Below are 21983 nucleotides of genomic sequence, written 5' to 3'. Positions count from 1 at the left end.
AGTAATAGAATGGATAAAAAAGCAAGACCCATCTATATGCTGCTTACAAGAAACTCACCTTAAACCCAAAGATAAGCATAGACTAAAAGTCAAGGGATGGAAAAACATATTTCAGGCAAACAACAGTGAGAAGAAAGCAGGGGTTGCAGTACTAATATCAGACAAAATAGACTTCAAAACAAAGAAAGTAACAAGAGATAAAGAAGGCCACTACATAATGATAAAGGGCTCAGTCCAACAAGAGGATATAACCATTCTAAATATATATGCACCCAATACAGGAGCACCAGCATATGTGAAGCAAATACTAACAGAACTAAAGAGGGAAATAGACTGCAATGCATTCATTGTAGGAGACTTCAACACACCACTCACCCCAAAGGATAGATCCACCGGGCAGAAAATAAGTAAAGACACACAGGCACTGAACAACACACTAGAACAGATGGACCTAATAGACATCTATAGAACTTTACATCCAAAAGCAACAGGATATACATTCTTCTCAAGTGCACATGGAACATTCTCCAGAATAGACCACATACTAGCTCACAAAAAGAGCCTCAGTAAATTCCACAATATTGAAATTCTACCAACCAATTTTTCAGACCACAAAGGTATGAAAGTAGAAATAAATTCTACAAAGAAAACAAAAAGGCTCACAAACACATGGAGGCTTAACAACATGCTACTAAATAATCAATGGATCAATGAACAAATCAAAATAGAGATCAAGGAATATATAGAAACAAATGACAACAACAACACTAAGCCCCAACTTCTGTGGGATGCAGCGAAAGCAGTCTTAAGAGGAAAGTATATAGCAATCCAGGCACACTTGAAGAAGGAAGAACAATCCCAAATGAATAGTCTAACATCACAATTATTAAAACTGGAAAAAGAAGAGCAAATGAGGCCTAAAGTCAGCAGAAGGAGGGACATAATAAAGATCAGAGAAGAAATAAACAAAATTGAGAAGAATAAAACAATAGCAAAAATCAACGAAACCAAGAGCTGGTTCTTTGAGAAAATAAACAAAATAGATAAGCCTCTAGCCCAACTTATTAAGAGAAAAAGAGAGTCAACACAAATCAACATAATCAGAAATGAGAATGGAAAAATCACGACAGACTCCACAGAAATACAAAGAATTATTAAAGACTACTATGAAAACCTATATGCCAACAAGCTGGAAAACCTAGAAGAAATGGACAACTTCCTAGAAAAATACAACCTCCCAAGACTGACCAAGGAAGAAACACAAAAGTTAAACAAACCAATTACAAGCAAAGAAATTGAAGCGGTAATCAAAAAACTACCCAAGAACAAAACCCCGGGGCCGGACGGATTTACCTCGGAATTTTATCAGACACACAGAGAAGACATAATACCCATTCTCCTTAAAGTGTTCCACAAAATAGAAGAAGAGGGAATACTCCCAAACTCATTCTATGAAGCCAACATCACCCTAATACCAAAACCAGGAAAAGACCCCACCAAAAAAGAAAATTACAGACCAATATCCCTGATGAATGTAGATGCAAAAATACTCAATAAAATATTAGCAAACAGAATTCAACAGTATATCAAAAGGATCATACACCATGACCAAGTGGGGTTCATCCCAGGGATGCAAGGATGGTACAACATTCGAAAATCCATCAACATCATCCACCACATCAACAAAAAGAAAGACAAAAACCACATGATCATCTCCATAGATGCTGAAAAAGCATTTGACAAAATTCAACATCCATTCATGATAAAATCTCTCAGCAAAATGGGAATAGAGGGCAAGTACCTCAACATAATAAAGGCCATATATGATAAACCCACAGCCAGCATTATACTGAACAGCGAGAAGCTGAAAGCATTTCCACTGAGATCGGGAACCAGACAGGGATGCCCACTCTCCCCACTGTTATTTAACATAGTACTGGAGGTCCTAGCCACGGCAATCAGACAAAACAAAGAAATACAAGGAATCCAGATTGGTAAAGAAGAAGTTAAACTGTCACTATTTGCAGATGATATGATACTGTACATAAAAAACCCTAAAGACTCCACTCCAAAACTACTAGAACTGATATCGGAATACAGCAAAGTTGCAGGATACAAAATCAACACACAGAAATCTGTAGCTTTCCTATACACTAACAACGAATCAATAGAAAGAGAAATCAGGAAAACAATTCCATTCACCATTGCATCAAAAAGAATAAAATACCTAGGAATAAACCTAACCAAGGAAGTGAAAGACTTATACTCTGAAAACTACAAGTCACTCTTAAGAGAAATTAAAGGGGACACTAATAAATGGAAACTCATCCCATGCTCATGGCTAGGAAGAATTAATATCGTCAAAATGGCCATCCTGCCGAAAGCAATATACAAATTTGATGCAATCCCTCTCAAATTACCAGCAACATTCTTCAATGAATTGGAACAAATAATTCAAAAATTCATATGGAAACACCAAAGACCCCGAATAGCCAAAGCAATCCTGAAAAAGAAGAATAAAGTAGGGGGGATCTCACTCCCCAACTTCAAGCTCTACTACAAAGCCATAGTAATCAAGACAATTTGGTACTGGCACAAGAACAGAGCCACAGACCAGTGGAACAGATTAGAGACCCCAGAAATTAACCCAAACATATATGGTCAATTAATATTTGATAAAGGAGCCATGGACATACAATGGCAAAATGACAGTCTCTTCAACAGATGGTGCTGGCAAAACTGGACAGCTACATGTAGGAGAATGAAACTGGACCATTGTCTAACCCCATATACAAAGGTAAACTCAAAATGGATCAAAGACCTGAATGTAAGTCACGAAACCATTAAACTCTTGGAAAAAAACATAGGCAAAAACCTCTTAGACATAAACATGAGTGATCTCTTCTTGAACATATCTCCCCGGGCAAGGAAAACAACAGCAAAAATGAGCAAGTGGGACTACATTAAGCTGAAAAGCTTCTGTACAGCGAAAGACACCATCAATAGAACAAAAAGGAACCCTACAGTATGGGAGAATATATTTGAAAATGACAGATCTGATAAAGGCTTGACGTCCAGAATATATAAAGAGCTCACACGCCTCAACAAACAAAAAACAAATAACCCAATTAAAAAATGGGCAGAGGAACTGAACAGACAGTTCTCCAAAAAAGAAATACAGATGGCCAAGAGACACATGAAAAGATGCTCCACATCGCTAATTATCAGAGAAATGCAAATTAAAACTACAATGAGGTATCACCTCACACCAGTAAGGATAGCTGCCATCCAAAAGACAAACAACAACAAATGTTGGCGAGGCTGTGGAGAAAGGGGAACCCTCCTACACTGCTGGTGGGAATGTAAATTAGTTCAACCATTGTGGAAAGCAGTATGGAGGTGCATCAAAATGCTCAAAACAGACCTACCATTTGACCCAGGAATTCCACTCCTAGGAATTTACCCTAAGAACGCAGCAATCAAGTTTGAGAAAGACAGATGCACTCCTATGTTTATCGCAGCACTATTTACAATAGCCAAGAATTGGAAGCAACCTAAATGTCCATCTGTAGATGAATGGATAAAGAAGATGTGGTACATATACACAATGGAATACTACTCAGCCATAAGAAGTGGAAAAATCCAACCATTTGCAGCAACATGGATGGAGCTGGAGAGTATTATGCTCAGTGAAATAAGCCAAGCAGAGAAAGAGAAATACCAAATGATTTCACTCATCTGAGGAGTATAGGAACAAAGGAAAAACTGCAGGAACAAAACAGCAGCAGAATTACAGAACCCAAAAATGGACTAACAGGTACCAAAGGGAAAGGAACTGGGGAGGATGGGTGGGCAGGGAGGGATAAGGGGGGGGAAGAAGAAGGGGGGTATTAAGATTAGCATGCATGGGGGGGAGGGAGAAAGGGGAGGGTGGGCTGCACAACACAGAGAGGACAAGTAGTGACTCTACCACATTTTGCTAAGCTGATGGACAGTAACCGTAATGTGGTTGTTAGGGGGGACCTGATATAGGGGAGAGCATAGTAAACATAGTATTCTTCAGGTAAGTGTAGATTAAAAATTTAAAAAAAAAAAAGAAAGAAAGAAAGAAAAGGGGGATTACTCCTTAACAGGATAAAACTATTGGTAAATCAAAGATCAACGCATGCTTTAAATATCCTTAATGTTGATCACTTAAAGGGTGTCAGATGATCAGCTATGGAGGTACTCTTTTCTGATAATATTCCTTTCTCTTAATTAAAAAAAAAAAAAAAAAAGCAGTTACTGTGTGCTGACCTCCAATGAGTTCTGCACAGTGGTATAGAGGGCATGTCAAAGTGTGGGCAAAGGGTCTGTTTGTTTCTACGCAGAAGATCAAGGCCTAGCTTGGATACCCAGAAAATGAACTAAGATACGATATGAGGAGGAGCTTCCGGCATCAGCACTCTCTGGAGGACTCGTGCCGGGGGATGATCATCAAAAAGCCTCCACAGGGATCCGGACGATGCTGCGGTTGTGGCTGCATCCAGCCCACCGTCTCCTGGACTTGCCATAAGAAGGAGGAGGGAGATGTCTAGGCTGGCATGTGCATACAGTGAGACAACGAATTTGACTGGATCTGTACTGTTGGAACTCAACCAGGAGTTGGGAGGGGTGCAAGTTGTAGCACCCCAAAATCTCATGACTATAGACTATCTATGGTTAAAAGAACATATGGGATGTGAACAGATCCCAGAAATGGGCTGCTTTAATTTGTCTGATGGTTCAAGTACAGTTGGAAAATATCCATCATATCATAGATAAATTTTCACAAATGCCTAGGGTGCCTAAATGGTTTTCTTGGCTTCACTGGAGATGGCTGGTAATTATAGATTTGCTTTGTTTATGTCACCGTATTCCTATTATGTTAATATGTGTGTGCAAATTAGTTAGTAGTTTAAAACCTATACATACTTAAGGTACTATACAAGAAGATATGTCAAAGAAATAATCAATCCTCCCAAGTTTCCTTCATATGCTACATCTATAGCTTTTCTTCTTCCTTCCTAATTACAAACCTTAAATAGAATTCGTGCCTCATATCGAATTTACCGAGTATCATAATTCCTCCAGGTGGTAAAGATACCTCGAGACAAGTGCTGGGCATAGAAGCCACAGGGCATAAATCTGCAAAGAAGTAAAAAGCTAACCTTTGCAAACAATATGGCTTCTCTCTCACTTACCAACTTTACATTTCCCTGTGTGGCCCCGGAAGATGACTGGTTAGCCAGAGACGGGTAAGATTCCTCAAGGGAGGAACAACCTAAGACAGGCACAGTCGCAGGGGGGCCATCAGGTGAGAATTTGGGGATCAACAGAGGTGAGGCTCAGAACCTCACCCCCCCTGCTTTGAGAGAAATCTTCTGCATCCGTGGATGTCTTGCTGCCCTTGTCTAGCCTGGATTAATACTTAGTCCATAGGCACACACCTGATCATCTGATCATCTACATTTGCCTTCTTACAGCACTAAACTATGTTTTCTACCTTTATCTTGCATCTACCTACCACTTCAGCATTTTATTAAAAATAAAAATAATAATAATAATAGGAGAAATGTGGGATCAACATATAAATCAAGTACAAAAATCAAATGAATATTCATATTTGACCTGATGGTTTATAGGTCATATTGCATCATCAAAACCGAAAGTTTCTGTGATGAATGCCCTTGTACTGTTCACCATGTAAGAATTTATTCACTCTGTAAGAATTCGTTCACCATGTAAGAACTTGTTCGTTATGCTTCAGAAGATTGGAGACTGACGAGAATTAGGCTTGAGATGGATTAATGATTGTACATTGAGCATTGACCCCCCTATACTGAATTTTATTGTTGTTAACAACCATTTGATCAATAAATATGAGAGATGCCCTCTCAAAAAAAAAAAAAAAAAAAAAAAAAAAAAAAAAAAGGGGCTAGGAACAAAGAAATTCTAGGTGTAAAGGCAAAGAAACATGTGGAAGAAGCAAGATATTCCCACACTTTCCTCTGAAAGGGAGCAAAGAGACCACTACAGTTAAAAGCGGTGAATTCTTTTTCACTGGAAGTAGTGAAACTGAAGCTAACTCTTCATGAGAACCTCCAACATCACACAAGAATCAACACAGACCTCAGTAAGGAAGAAACAGAGACTTAGATGGGAGGTGGCAGTTTAAGCCATGACAATGGGCCAGGAAAGCCAAGAACCAGTAGTAGAGACTTCAGCAACACCCTTACATTACCACACTGTCCCTGTACAGATGCACAAGTTTGCTGAAGCCAAGTCTTATCCTCCAAAGCATGATCCAAGATCCCCAATACATGTAAGAGGGAAATTTTTAGGGGTTTTTATATAACATCAACTCACCTCACTTAAAGACTTCTTTGGTAAGAAAATATCAGAGTAAACTACAGAAAATGTCTTCAGAAAACTATAAGCTTCCAAGATTATTTGACGCTATGCAAAATTAGTCCTGTAATTTTTCTTTCACTCTTTCTGGTAATTCTGCAGGTAACTTGAAAACAGTATCTGAAAAATTTTTTTTTTAAATATTTCACAGTCCTGTAATTTCTGCTTAAATGTCAAGTGGTCTGAATTTTTTTAAAATCTAACACTGTTTAAGATACTTCCTTTGCTTTCTTCTTAACTGAAAAGTTTAAACAATAACTTGGCTTTCTATATACTCACCTCAGCATATGCCTCCATGTCCTCTAAAAACTGACCAAGAAGAGTGGTAGAAAATGCAAGATCAGCTACCCAAAATGGCTCCAAACTCTGCAACCACCCTAGGAATATGTAAGAAATTTTGCAGGAGTAGAAAAAACAAACTAACCCAAAATAAAAAATATAAACCATTCAGAGCCTTGTTTTAAAGGTATCAGGCTTTCATGTTGCCCACTCTTAGAATATACCCTATATCATAAAAATTATAATTGTTTACTGTTAAACATGCTGATTAAGATTAAACAGTATCTCATTTAATGCTACAAAAATGACCATTCTCCAGAAATTAAAATGCAATCTCATGTCCTTATTTTTTAGCAGACTTTAATATCCATATTTTTCACTATACACCTGGCTTAGACTTAAATGCCACCATGTACCTACCACCATCCTAGTTTTCAACTCCAGGGTCACACCTAGCCACCCAAGATGCGTATTCATCTCCCCAGTGGAAATGGGAGAAAACCTCTCTTATCTGCACATTGTTCTCAGAAGTTTATTGCACCAAATAAGCTAAGAGAAACTAGAGCATCTGGAGCAAACAGGAATGTCCAAATGAGTCCTGCTGGTCATTCACTTCACCTCCCTCACCAAAAAAGTAATCTTTATCATTTATGACAATTCTATAAATTAATCCATTTGTTTTTAATAACCAGAAAAACAAGTCACAAATATCCAGGATATTTCATTCTACATTTAAGGGTACTGCCACTATGACAGCATACTTCCTTTCAGTATCTCACAAGTACATTACAACATGTACATAATCTCCTTACTACAAAGTATGCAATTTTCCTTTGAAAAGATAAGTTTAGCTAACAAGTAATGGTTCATTTATAATAACCAAAATATTTCTGTGAAGCAATTATTTTTCTTGTATTATCTAAGAAATGATAGTGACGGCTGATCTCTGGGGGATCAGCACTCCTTCCCACAATATGTAAACTATTTGACTGGTATAATGCTAACTTACCAGACACCTGCTGTGTGAGTGAAGGTTTCTGAGTATGATCTATATGCCATCCAACTAGTATATCAACTGTATCCTGGATGGAGACAAAGAGAAGGAGGTTAAGCATTTTTAAGGTCTTACTACTATTTCACTTGTGGACCATTTCAGAGTAAGAGATCCTAAGAAGAGTCTGTTTTATCTACTTGTCATTATACAACTTAGAAAAGGGGAGAGAGCAAGGCAGGAGAAAAATGGAACTTTATTTACAACACTGATGAAATGGTATTTTTTTCTTTAAATATCTTAAGGTATTAATGGCAGGAAGTAGAGAAGGTATTTTTTTATAAAAACAGACCCACTGCACCATTCAATCCTGGATATTTAAACATCACTGATTATACTTGAAGAAGAAGCTTTGTTTTCTATCTGATTCCCCGGGTCTTCATACATACACCAATCCCTCACCCCAGTGTCTGAAAAGAGGGGCTCAGAGAACTCACCCTAAAATTGGTGCTGAAAATATGAGGGTAACATCGAGCCACCAAAAGAATGCACTTAACACACTTGCAAAGTAATTCCGGTGTATCCACATTTTCAAGAACAGACTGCAGGCTGGTCATTACAAGCTGAAAAATAAATGTTAACAAACTATAAACATTCAACATAGAAAACAAGTAAATTAGGTTTATTATTTAATACAACTGTATCTAAAACTGATTATGGTAACAAAGAGTAGAAAACATTTCATTCCACTAAGGTTAGGCTGAAAACAAATACTGTTTTCCTTATTTAATGTCTCTTAACACAATTCTGAAGTAACATCTATTTGCATTATTCCTATGTGCTCTCTTTAACACTGTGGACATGATTAAAATTAATCTTCTTTAAAGTGCTACAATTACTTTCCAATTCAAAATACACAACAATTTTTACAGTTTATGCTTTAGGATGTTAGTACTTTCTTCGAATTTGAGTGACTTAAGAGAAGATTGGCATGGCTCCAACATATGAATGACTTGCAGGCTCATGTTACCACTATATATAGATGTATTTTTTAAATAAATATACGGCATACCAACTGCAGAATATCTTGCATATATTAAAAACCATTTTTCCCCCAAAACGAAAGCCCTTCCTTACAAAAGGATATTATATAGAAAATAATGCTAGAGATGGGAAAAACAGCTAACATTTTGCAATGGCCAATGTTATAATCTACACAGGCATAGAATATAAATGGATGCTAAAATCACTGAGTGAAATATTACTAAAAAACTGGATATTCATAAAGTCTCATGGCATTATACCCAGATTACTAACTACAAAAGCAGAAAAATAATCTATCCAGTGGAAAGATCCTGGTGGTCACTGCCTTAACCAGGCAACATAACTCTTCCATCTCAGGGTGAGACCACCTGAGGTCATATGCCTGCCAGTGTGGTCCAAGAGTTAAGTACGAATCCACGAAGTATTTGCAACCAAAATGTTTGAACTGAATCTAGTTAGAAAGGAAAAATAAGACAAACCCAGAAGGTAGAACATACTACAAATAAGAGAGACAAAAAAAGGTGTGGGGAACTGTTCTAATTAGCAGAGATTAAGGAGGCACACCACCAAACACAAGGCATGAATCTTGATAGGATCCTGGGTCAGGTAAGACAAAAGCTATAAAAGACATCCTAAAAGGACTGCAGAAATTTGAATATGGATTGTATTAAAAATTAGTTTTCTTAGGTATGATTATAATCTTGTTCTACAGGAGAACAGCCTTATTCTTAGGAGATGCATTTTGAAGCATTATGGGGTGAATTGTCATAATGCATGTAATTTATTTTCAAGTGGTTCAACAAAGAGTGTACATGTGTAGGAATAAAGCAAATTGTAGCAAAATGTTAATAAGTGACAAATTTAGATAAAGGATACATGGGTATTTATTGCACGGGTTCATGTTTTCCTGTGGATTTTAAAATAAATGGTCAATTAACTAGTTGGGAGAATATTCATAATATAAAATAGGTCTAATTTGGTGTTACTGCTGTTTAGTTACTGATAATTATCTGAATCTTTTCCAAAATTTTTCTCATAACCTCTATAATCAAGGGAAAAATCCATTTTTAAAAAAAGCAGACTGTATTTCATTTTTTTAAAAACTACTTAGCAAAAATATAGCACATCCTCAATTGCAATGAATAGATAAATAAAAGGTATCTGATATTCTAAAAATGCCAGACCTTAATTTTTAAAAACATAACTGAACGAAAATTCAATTACTTATAGCTTTGCTCAGAATTACATTGGGAATATGCTTTAATGCATTCAGACACACTAAAGTGAAATAAAACTAAGTAGCGTTGATATTCATTTATACACAATTATTTTTTATCATTTGGAATAAGAATTTTTGACATAATCAAATCTAAAAAGGCCTAGAAAAGAGTTGTGATTTTTGTCTCCTTCAAAAAATGTGAAGCCCCCTCCTACTGAACTTTCCTTAAGGACTGACTCATTATCTTCAAATCTGCACATGATTTTAGTACTAACCAAATTCAAAGGAAAATTTCAAAAAACTGAAAAGACAAAATTTAAAAACTTATTTTAAGTTAATCGTTAATGTGTATCCTTTACTCAAACCCAAGAAGTGGAATTTTATTTATACCATATTTACTATCAGTAGACAACCCCTATTTTAAATTTCCCTCCTAAAGCTCCCCTCCACAGACACTGTTAGAAAATTGTTAAGAACGATTTTCTTCCCAAGCACGTCAATTTTCCCCCCTCATTCTTACCTGCATTACAGATGAAAAGGCTTTTTTTTCTCCCACAGTCTCTAATGCTTTGTAGGTGGCACATAAGAAGAGGAGTTTAACTTCATCTTTGGCAGATGAGCTAAATTTGCTAAAAATCCATTTGAAGATTTTCTCAGCCTCATAGCTCAGAGAAGCACAAAGAAGGCCAAGACAGCAAGCTCCCTCCTGTCTCAACTCCTGAAGCAATTTGCTACTATGGTTGTTTTAATGGAAACAAATCAAAACACATGAAAAGCTTAAGCTTTTGACAAGAATGACACATCTTACAAACATATGTCTTAAATTATTTTTTAATAATTTCTATTCTGCTTAAACCATAATGTTCATGTAAAACCTTCATAAGATTGTATATCAATGATACTTTTAAAATTTCTACTCAATTTACATAAAGGTTGAAACTTTATCCACCTGAAATATTCTTACTCTCTCTATCCTGCAGTGCCCAAAAGTACCTTTGTGAGACGTTAATTTTCTTTTACAGAATCAATTATTCATAAACAGTTAAGAAAAGGCCCAGAAATACTAAAATTCAGGCTTCCAATTCCATCTCAAACTACATTAAATGATTCATAGAAAAAGGCAGCAACAATGATGAAATAAACATACCATAAATACCTATGTACTATGTAATATTCAGTATGCAAGGACCATAAAATAGCAAATAGTAGCAGTTAAGTACAGTAAACTTGAAAGGACAACAACACTGATTTAAGTATAATTTTAATAAGTAACCATATAAAATAAAACCATCAAAAAGCAGTAAGGTTTGTGACCTGCTTAGATGAGTTTTTGGTGCCTCCCAACACTGCAATTCTTTGTTAATCACCATTCAAAGAAACAACTGCACACCTTTGGAGAAACCCAACAGTCACATAGAATAGATGGTTTGAATACACTGTTGCCCAAAGAAGGATGCTTTCTTTCATCTCTATTCTCTAAGCAGTTTAAAATTCTCTACTTTACAAAAGTTAATTGCATTCATTCATGCCTGCATTGAGTTTCATCCTAAAAGTCAGTGCTCAATTATTCAGTCATATTGACAAATTACAAAGAATAGCATGCCCTTTCAAGTGGATTCCATTTGTATTCAATGTTAATTACCATATAAATAACACAGATAAAGATGACAGGAGAACCCAGTGACACATTAAAGAGATGTTCATAAATGAAGCCAATGGGTTTATCTTCTTGTATATTTTTAAATAATTTCTAAAAAGATATTTTATAAGCCTTTTAAATTTAACCACTATTAGTTACTTACCTTTCATTAAGCACATCATGTACAGCAGCCAAGATATTATCCAACTGTTTAACTAGTACCTTAAAAAAAACACACACATTTATAAAAAATTCCTGTACTTTGAATTCCTGTAATTTTAAGAATATTGTTTATTTCTTTTTTACTTCTGTTCCCTTCCAAATTAAAACTGGACAGCGCTTTACAGTCCCCCATTAGCATGTATCAAGGATGTCATAAGTTTCCTTTCAGAAATTTATCCATAGGAAATGTAAAGCCATGATCAAGAATAAACTCTAAGAGTGTATTTAATTTACTCTGAAATGCATTTTAAAAAGATAGATTGAGGGAGAGGTGGATAGATGTGATAAAGCAGTATGTTTAGATGGTGGGCATATGTTTGCTGTAAAATTCTTTGAATTAGCTGTATATTTTTAATTTTTCATAATAAAATTAGGGGAGAGGGGAAGAAACTTGCTTTCAACCCAATGTTATCTGGACCTCACTAATTATACCCTGCTCCATGTCAAGTTCTTAATCTGACATTAGGAGAATTATCTGGAGTGGAGAGAAATTTGTAACTGTTTCTGCACTTTGTTCTTTAAAGAGTGTCTCATTTATTTTGCCCTGGCCACCAGACCAAACTTACCATGAACCAAATATGTACCCCCTACCCAATATCACATATGAAAAACAAAGAGATAGTCTGTTCTGGAAGACAGAAAAGAAAGTCTGAGGAACAACAGAATAATAAGTATGTTACAAGTTAAAAGCACTTTATTGCAGAAGGTACCAATGTGGATCCAACAATGTAGGTATATATTAGGGGCATTAAGTTGTAGATTGATTACCTGTTATTTTTCCTTAGAAGAAAACCTTTCCCCTTCTTAAACCACTCGATAGCATTATCTAGTTAATTACGGAAACACATAGTTATCAACATTTCCATAACTATACTCACCAGCTTATTTTCTGGTTGCTGAATAAATTCTTTCAACTGCTTTACAGTAGCCAGTCTTCGGTCTCTGTCGTCTTCCCGGGTGATCCTCCGAAGAAGATTTGACAGTCGAGACTCATCAGAATAAGACATCGATCGCTCTGTGAATACAAATATTTGTTATCTGCTGGGTATAAAAAAGCATAGAAATATTTAGGAAGTACTTTTAGCCCAAATATTTTCAAGTACATCAAAAATCATAGTCTACTGGGCTGTGAAAGCTAATGAGTGCAGGTCCTGTCACACTTTTGTTTGTCACTATAAACCAAGCCCCAACAGACTGCTGGGCACATAGCAGACCCTCAAAAAAGATGAACCTAAGCTAATACCTCATTCTAGAGGACTAGTTGCAAGAGAAAAAAGAAATGCTTAGAAATTATCTTCTTCAGATCTGTTCCAAACTGTTTTCAACATACAGGCAAAGAGCATGGGTATATGCAAGAGGCTTCTAAAGGCGAGTTAGGGGTAAAGTCTTGGTCAGGCAGAAACAGGCTATATGGTTCTATTTCTCACCTATGATCACAGTGGAAAGGACTCTCTTGTTCACATTATCACCATTTTCCTATGACAAAGTTTTGGTGAACTCCAAATCATATATTCAGCTCCACAAATACCTAATTACCACCTTCTCTGTGCAAGGTATGCTGCCACTAGGGAAGCGGCAAATCAGAACTTCTCTTCCCTTTATGTTTTAATGACAAGAAGAAGCAAGAATGCTCAAATGCTGGATGCTACTAATAAAGATGCATTTACTACTAAATTTTCAGCTATACTTTTTATTGTAATTAACCAATGTATATTAACAACAAGTCACATTAAAGAGGCTAACAGTTTCATTTCTCTCTAAGGCATGAAAGGAAAATTCATAATAAAAGAAACTACAACATCTGAGAAAAGAGAGTTTTAAAAAAAATTCTTAGCCTACGGTACTTCAGTGAGGGTGGACAGTGAAAGTCATTAGGTTATCAGTCATAAAATCTAGCCTTATTAACAGTTTAGCCACTAGTAAACTGAATGAGCCAGCGAAGAGGAAAAAAGGACTGAGTTAACTTTGCAGTCACTTCGTAGCTTCTGTAATACCAAAGTCAAAGGCTTCAAACACTTTTAAGAAACATTACAGGCTTTGACTAGCCATTCCACTTCTGAAAGTTTATCCAAAAGAAATCATTTTTTAAAAGCTATATGCAAAAAAGCTGTATGTACAAAGATATTCACCAAGATACAGACTACACACACACCACACCCAATGGAAAAAAAAGGGTTCATAGACTAAATATCCAAAGAGTAATTATGTTCAACAAAGTGTATAAATTATCATTTTGTACTCACTTTACCAATAAAATTAATTCCTCTTTTAGAAAAACAATGATCATTTCCTCTCATCTTCTGATATTCAAAGCACTTAACCTATACTACGAGGCTTGTGTTGTAAGGAAGAATGTGGTATCGATGTATAAAACGTTAGAAAGGGGCCTACTCCACATATACCCACATCCCTTATAGGTCCTAGAGTTCAAGGACTTCCTGCAGTAGAAACCCACTATATACTATACATTCAGCCTCCACTATGGTCAGGAAAATCCTTTCCTTAGATCTTATCTAGTCTTCGAAATCTTATTTTAAGAGAATTCTCTAAAAAATATTAAAACCTTTCTTGTCAGAATTTACTCTAAGAAACAGTTCACAGGAAAAGGAATGCAAAAAATTATCACCTGCACATGTTTTTCAACTCACAGAGTAAACCAACCAACCTCAGAAGCATCCAAGAAAATGGGAGTTACAGGTCTTCGTGAAGGCATTTGTGACTGGTCCCCAGTTTGCAGAACCTTACCCTGTGATTTCCTCATGTCTTTGATGGCTAATGCACGACTGCCATGCTGAACACTGGTGAACTCAGGGCTGGTCACATTGTTAACCCTCAGCTCTTGCCCCAACGACTTCCGACCATAAGTATTTTCCCCAGATCCTCCATTGACACTGTAGCCACCTAAAAACAGTAAGGTTCACATTATTTGAACAGGGCTCTTTGTTTCACTCAATCAATTCCTGGTAGTTCAGGATCTTATTACCCATCTCCAGCCTTTGCTTCTCCTACTCTTTCCCTGTGCTGTCTGCCTTGAAATCATTTTGATTTCATTTTGTTCTTCAATAGAAAATAAAAAGAAATGAAAATTAAATCAACTCAGATTTTGCACTACAAAAATCTTTTTAGAAATCTAAAGGAGAGACAGTAATCAAGACTTCAGCCTTAGCGATAATTGTATTTTTGGGATCAAGTAAACTGCATTTATGTATTATTATGTGTATGAAAAGAACATGAAGTTTTTTAAAAATAAAGGGGATAACTTAGAAAGTTTCAAAAATAGCATTACATTCAATATTTATATTTTAAACATATTAGGAGAGGTATGGGAGGAATAGAGAGGTTATTGGGACAGTAAGGTAAATAGGTTAAAAAATTAAAAAACACGCCTCTAGAAATAAGGAAAAAATACATATACCCTTTTCGTCATTCTGTATGTCAGCGTGGACTCTGATATCATCGTGCCTTTGCCGAGACACCACAGTTGAATTTGAAGGCTGCAGTCCATAAGAGGAAGACCCACCCCTATCTCTGGATGAAGAGTATTTTAAAGTATCTGGGTCGGCTGATGCACTGTCAGTTCTGCAAAGAGAGATGAGTGTTAAGATTAGAACTTTGAACAAACATTTTAACAGCCCAAATCATAAATCTTTCTTTCATACAAGTCTCTCTCCCCTCCCACCTTTTTAATTTTTTTCATCATTACCATTCTTAACAAGCACTCCAGTGTCTAACAACTCTTTCAACTGGGAAAGGATTGCCAATGGATGAAATGCCAGCTTTTCAGCCCTTCCTACTAGTTAGTCTAAAGACCCATTCAGAAAAATGAGTAACCACCATGATTAGGGTGAACGACTCAACCCACTTTGCTCGAAACAAGGGGTTTTGGCACTCAAAGTCCCATGTCCTAGAAACTTCCTCATTCCACGCAAACTGAGACAGTTGGGTCACCCTAGCCCAGTACTCTCTTCATGTGACAATAAAAGGAATTACGCTTCTTAAACTCTCCTTCCAGGAGAGTTAATTGGCAGAAAAACTAGTCTTCCCAGCCATAAAAATAAAAAGCACTGGCAACATATCACGGGCAGGGGCATTGTGTTACCAAATGACTTTAAAAGTACTGCCTCATGGCCATGTGGCATGTTCTCTTTTCTACTGAATTCATAACTTGATTATTTGTTGGAAAAATTAATTCCAGAATAACGTTTGAAAGTAAGATCAACAAGACATAGGGAAAGAACACAGCTGCAAAGTAAGATTTTAATATACTGCAATACTGAAGACTTCATTGAAGATTCCTTAACTATAAAGAATATCTATTAAAATTATAAAAAATGAGGAAAACAAAAGTTAACATATCAGGAATTCAATAAAGCTGAATTTGAAGGCTGCAGTCATAATCTATTTAAAATTCAAATATCCTCTAGAATAGTCCCTGATAACTGGATATTAATAAACAAGTGATGCAGCCCCAGGATAAAATTAGTGTCCTTATCTAAGAACCTTCACCTCAATATCCTCATCAGTAAAATAGGGAGCTAAGCTTTGTAATTTCTCATAAGCCTTGTTTTTCCAACCACCAATCATAAAGCATCAGGAAGTAAGACAACACTACCTACTCTATGGCAGCATATGAAAAATATCAAGAAAAACACTCCTGCCCTACTGTTGTTTCTTCTGAGAGGAACAACCTTCAAGAAAAAAAAGTGACTTTTATGATACATACTAAAAACACATTCTGAACCCATAATTATGTGGAAAAGTTAAGGACACTGGCAAGTGCAGAAACTATCCTACTCCTCAACCCCCTTATTTCTTCCCCATGTATAAAACTAACCACAGTGTTTGTATATGTATTTCAATTTGTGTTTATCATCCTTTTGTTGTCCCCACCCACAAAAGTATTAAACATCAAAGTTTGCATAGCCTCAGTCAGTGAGACACCCTGACCTGTACTTAGTACAAACCCTGTGGATACAGAATGCGGACAATAGGTCCAAATAAACTTGGATAAGTAAGTGGCACAAGTCTAAATTACTCCTTAAAGGCACTCAATCTGGAAGTTGATGAAATTCCATAACCCTGTCATACTAAAGTAACAAAGCTCCATAATAGAGTCCTTTCTTCAAACACTGAGGGTTCAATTTGTCAGCAGACAAAACTCAGTATTTCCAATATACAGAAAAATAAAATCCATGGAATTTCAAGAAAAAAACATATGAGGATATTTTCTAAGTATACTAAGTCTATAACCATTTAAATGCCTTTAATACTAAACACAGCATGAGAGCTTTTTAAAACTAATGTAATGGCATTCATTCCCCATGTATCTAAAAATAGCACATTAAATGTGCACTTATAATAAACTTTAACACCACTAACTTCTGAAAGGAAATTGAAAAATCAAAGAAAGCTATGAGCTTTTCTGACAGATTTTGATCTTGTCTATATAAGATACACATTAGGTGTTAAGGCACCTAATACACCTAGAAAAGTAAACTGTTAGCAAATGAATAATTCTGAAACACTAAGATAAGTGAAGTCTAGTAATACTTAAATGTCTGAATTTCCTGTTTTCATTATGTTTATGTATCACATATCCTTACTATTGAATAGTTAAATATTTGTATCATTTTCTAGTGATATAGCAGTAAACATAAGGCAGCAGAAAATACAGTTTAAAAAAAGATATGGGCTCAAATCCAAGCTCTAGCACTGGAAAAGATGCATGACTCTGCACAAGGTTTTAATCTTCCAAGCCTTGGTTGTCTCTTACATAAAATGGGGATAATATCTACATGTAAAGTTGTTTTGAGGCCTAAATAAGGTAAAGAATTCTTAAGAAATACTTAGCTTTTAGGGCATGCTCAAAGTTATTATGAATATTATACTAAATAAACTGAATGTTTCCAGTCTAACAGACAAATAATGTATAAGCTGTTCATGAGCATATGAACACAATCAAAACAAGTTTTTACACTCAGCATACTGCAGTTGATTTTAAGTTCTGCACTAAAGGAATTGAGCAATCTACTGCTACCAACAAATCCATTTCTAACTAGGAAGCATTTGATTTCAAAACTGGAAAAAAACACAGGATCAACTTCCCAATTAGTCAGAAATGCAGGTTTTAAAATCCCGTGCATTATAACACCAAAATATTTTCCTCCAGAGTTTGGGCTTCCAGAAATATAAAATTTACTAATGTAGAACTACTGTCTTAGACCTGTTTAAAAACTCTCTAGTTGACAAGTTATTTTAATACAAACTGATCAAACATTTCCATCCAGAATTCAAGTTACAGATACTGTGAAACCAAAAGCACAAAATGGTAAAGCATTTACTTGAAATGTCTGCTTTTATAATATCTAGACTGCTTAGGTCTCAAAAAAGTCAATATGAGCTGTTAGCACCAACAAAATAAGATAATCACAACCCAATAAATAGAAAATGTTAAAGAACGGAAATGAGCACTTAAAATGAGGCGATCAAAGGCACAAAGTAGAAAAATGCAGATTTGAACTCAAAAGAGGCAGACATAAATGCTAAGCTAGGTATAAGGGCTGAAAAAGCTATCATCTGCCAGAATTAGTATCTCAATTTAGCAATAAAAGAAAATATATCTGTTAACACTAAGAATCCTACTAGCAAGGATCCAAAAACATCTCCGCAGCCCCTTTAATACTCTAAGAACATTATGGAGAAAGAGAAAAAGAAAGAAATGCATAAACTTCCCCAAAATGATTAAATTGAAGTTAAAGTCTGATGCACATGCCACATGAGAGGTAAGTTTCTAAAGCTCATACCTCAAAAATCGCATACTGTATAATATGGAGCCTTTGTGATGTTTTGCATCAAGTCAATCTGTAAGACAGTAGTTACAATATTAGTGAAGACAGTGGGTTAAAACATTTGTTGTTCAAACATGAAGCAAATATCATTCATGGGTTAGGTGCTTTGAATTGAACTATGGCCTCTAGGGTTCATATGCTGAAGTGAAAATTGAGATGGAAAGCCAGTCTGTGCCTTACAGGATAAAGAGGCTTACAGTGGCAACCAAAAAAATTTAGTATTTAAGAGAATTTAAATGTTAATTATAACATACAAATCACATGCAAATACAGTTACCACTCATTTTAGTTACCTATTTTCAATATACAGAAAATGTAATAAATCTGAGAGGCCATTCATTTTGAATGACCCAAGTCTTCAGATCTCTTATCAACAATCCACCATGTGTTAGGGGATAGTATCTCCTGACTATATGTGGTCTTGCAGTCTGGTTCTTATAAGCATTGCAACAAAAAAAAGAGCCACTTGGGAAGTATGAAGTCAGAGAATTCCCTCTCAGGAAACATTTCCAAAAAGCACTCCAAAATGACTTGATGCAAACACCACACCTAGTGGTGCCACTAGAACAAGCATCATATTGCTTCAGGTTGTTTTTTAACTAGACTTATTAAGGGATTACGCTCTCATGGTGAGATCTAATTTGTAATGGATATCAACCAGGAAATGAGATTTGCACTGAAGCCAATGAGGTGGGAATGCACTTATTTTCCAAAGCAATGGTACTGAAAGATAGTGTCATTGACACAAAGCAGTTGTAAGATGTGCTGTGAGTTTTTCACACTAAAAATCAATACCACTTGGAAACAATTTTCCTTTTAGAAATAAATTCAAGGTTATCCCTAGAATGTCTGCTACTCACCTGGACTCAGACATGCTTTCATGAGGGAGAGAAGAAAAGGTGAAACTATACATACCCTGGGCCTTGTGTACATCATTTCACATTAAAAACACTGTTCTAAAAACACAAGTCTATGGCTAAAAAATTCATTTGGGAAACTCGGGGACTTTGAAATTCTTCCCACAGGAGAAAATAACAGTTTAAATTTAATAAAACAGAACTGAACCATCATGCCAAATTATGAGTTTACATTAGTTTTGCAATATTGAAATATTAAATACATAATTTCTCGATGAACTTCCTTAGTTAAGTATTATCTATAATACCAAATCCTTGTCTATATATGGGTTATTACCAATTTTTAATATTAATCAAACCTCCAACTAAATGGCCACTGTAGACTTAAAATATGAAAATGTACTTAACTTTCCTTGTAAAACTAAAAATTTTACCTTGCCCAAGAGAGATCTGGCCTTTACCCTCAGCTTCTAGAAGGTAATCTCTAAACTCTTGGAATGTCATGCCTAATAAGAATGTCCCTGTTCACTGGGGGCTTTGGGCCACACCAGAAAGCCTAACAATGTGATTTATGGTGGGGGCTTTGAGTCACATGAATCAGTTCAATCTCCAGGAATGATGGAGAATAGCTCATGTATGTGGGTGGTGGACCTAGAGCCCCAATAAAGTACTCTGGACACCAAGGCTGAGTAAGCTTCCACGGTTGATACTACTCTATGTATATTCATACATCAACACCAGGAAAAGTAATACTGTTCACTACTCACAGGGAGAGGAAACTGGAAGCTCCAAATCTAGAACCTTCCTGGAGTCTTGCCTTTATCCCTGGCTGATTTTAATTTGTATCCTTTAGCTGCAATAAACTGTAACCTGAATATAACAGCTTTCAATGAGTTCTCCAAGTTCTGGTGAATTCTCCAACCTAGGAGTGGTCTCTGGGACCCCCCAAAATTGCAACTGGTATCAGAAGGGTAGTCTCACGCATGCTCCAACTCTGCACCTCTATTTAAAATCACGGAATGTACTCTAACTCAAAATCTAAAGGATTGTAAATTATGTTTTGTAATTTAACATCTTTATCAAACATAGTCAAGATTTGACTTCTGTATAGTTTATTTCCCTTCCAAGGAATCTCAAACACCCACTATTAACAGACCTCTAATCAAATTAACCACAAGGGACAAGGCAAGCAAGTTCCTCTAGGAGGGACCACATCAGATCAGATTTTACCTTTGCTTCATGTGCACAATTGTCTTCAGGGTAAAGGCTGGTAACCACACCACTCCCATGCAGTTCTCTGACTATAAATGGGTTTTCAATGCTAGGATCTCCCTGGGCCAGAGTTCTCTCCTTCCCCCAACAACTTTCGTATTTTCTACACCTTCCTCCTTCTCCTGGCAGTACCAGTGGATGACTTTACAGATTTCTGCTTCATGAGAAATATAAGCTGTCTTACAGCACTCTCAATCATGAGAACTAACAATTTTGAGCTCTTACCATCTCTGATAGGTAACTTAACCAAGCAGTTTACATACATTCTCTCATTTAATATTTAACATAATTCTGTTAAGATTATTAAACATGTCAAATTACCATTTTACAAATTAGGTTACCAAGGTTTCCTAAGTGACTTGAGAAGTTGCAGAGCTTGTAAAAGACTGAGCAAGAACTCAAATTCACTTCTAACTTTCAGGTTCTTGACACTCTACCATTGCCTGCCAACTTCATTCCAATAAATCCACCCATTTCACCTCCATCTGCACACACAGCTTTTCCTGTCACCCTCACAAGTAAATCTACCTCTGGTAACCCCACTTCCTGAGGCACGCCTCGGCCCTCCCACCCTCCTACTGTTCATTACCCCATCAGCATAGGAGCACTCTCAAGTTGTTCCTCAAAAAAAAACTTAATGTCCTTTCTCCTCCTAATTCTGTCTAGATGCCTCACAGCCAAAATTTCTGAGAAAAATTTACCTTCCCTACCTTTATTCACTTTTTAACTCCCTATGACCCGGGTTCCAACCTCAGCACTCTTACTGCCAGAGTAGAAACTGCCTGCCACTCTTGGCCTACTTCTCTCTAAAATCCCATAAGCCCTTTCAGTCCACCTTGCTCAATGCCCCCTGCAGACTTGCTTTTGACAACTGTCTACTCACACTGTTTCACAATACAACCAAAAAGTTTTTTTAGTAACTTTAATTCCAGTGACTCTTTTTCCTAATCCAATCACTTTCTTTTTTAACTAGCTTAGATTTCCTGGCCTATCATTTCAATAACACTTTCGCCAAGCCCCTTAGGCTCCCTTAATATTTTCCTCACACCAATTTGTTAAAACCCCAAACCAAGAAAAACCAAATTATCAATTTTCCATCATCCATCAAGTAAGCCACACATTCCCAGGTCCTCCAATGTTCATCTCCCATTCTCTGCATGCACTCTCCAGGCCTTCCCACCCT

General features: G+C 36.2%; 1 protein-coding gene across 1 annotated transcript in view; it reads right to left on the bottom strand.

The window, feature by feature from the left end:
* The window catches only part of SMG1 (SMG1 nonsense mediated mRNA decay associated PI3K related kinase), a 107569-nt gene that overhangs the window by 69756 nt on the left and 15830 nt on the right, over nt 1–21983 (bottom strand). Inside the window, exons 2-9 of the mRNA XM_017663326.3 lie at nt 15239–15402; nt 14569–14724; nt 12702–12838; nt 11765–11823; nt 10483–10696; nt 8197–8322; nt 7718–7790; nt 6709–6806 (exon numbers count right to left, since the gene is read on the bottom strand). Of these exons, the coding sequence (XP_017518815.3) occupies nt 6709–6806; nt 7718–7790; nt 8197–8322; nt 10483–10696; nt 11765–11823; nt 12702–12838; nt 14569–14724; nt 15239–15402 (1027 nt within the window). The remainder of the gene's footprint in view (nt 1–6708; nt 6807–7717; nt 7791–8196; nt 8323–10482; nt 10697–11764; nt 11824–12701; nt 12839–14568; nt 14725–15238; nt 15403–21983) is intronic.

The sequence above is a fragment of the Manis javanica genome, chromosome 10, assembly GCF_040802235.1.
Source record: "Manis javanica isolate MJ-LG chromosome 10, MJ_LKY, whole genome shotgun sequence".
Classification (NCBI taxonomy): Eukaryota; Metazoa; Chordata; class Mammalia; order Pholidota; family Manidae; genus Manis; species Manis javanica.
Note: the sequence above shows the minus strand (reverse complement) of the source record. Positions and strands in the feature narration are given on the sequence as shown.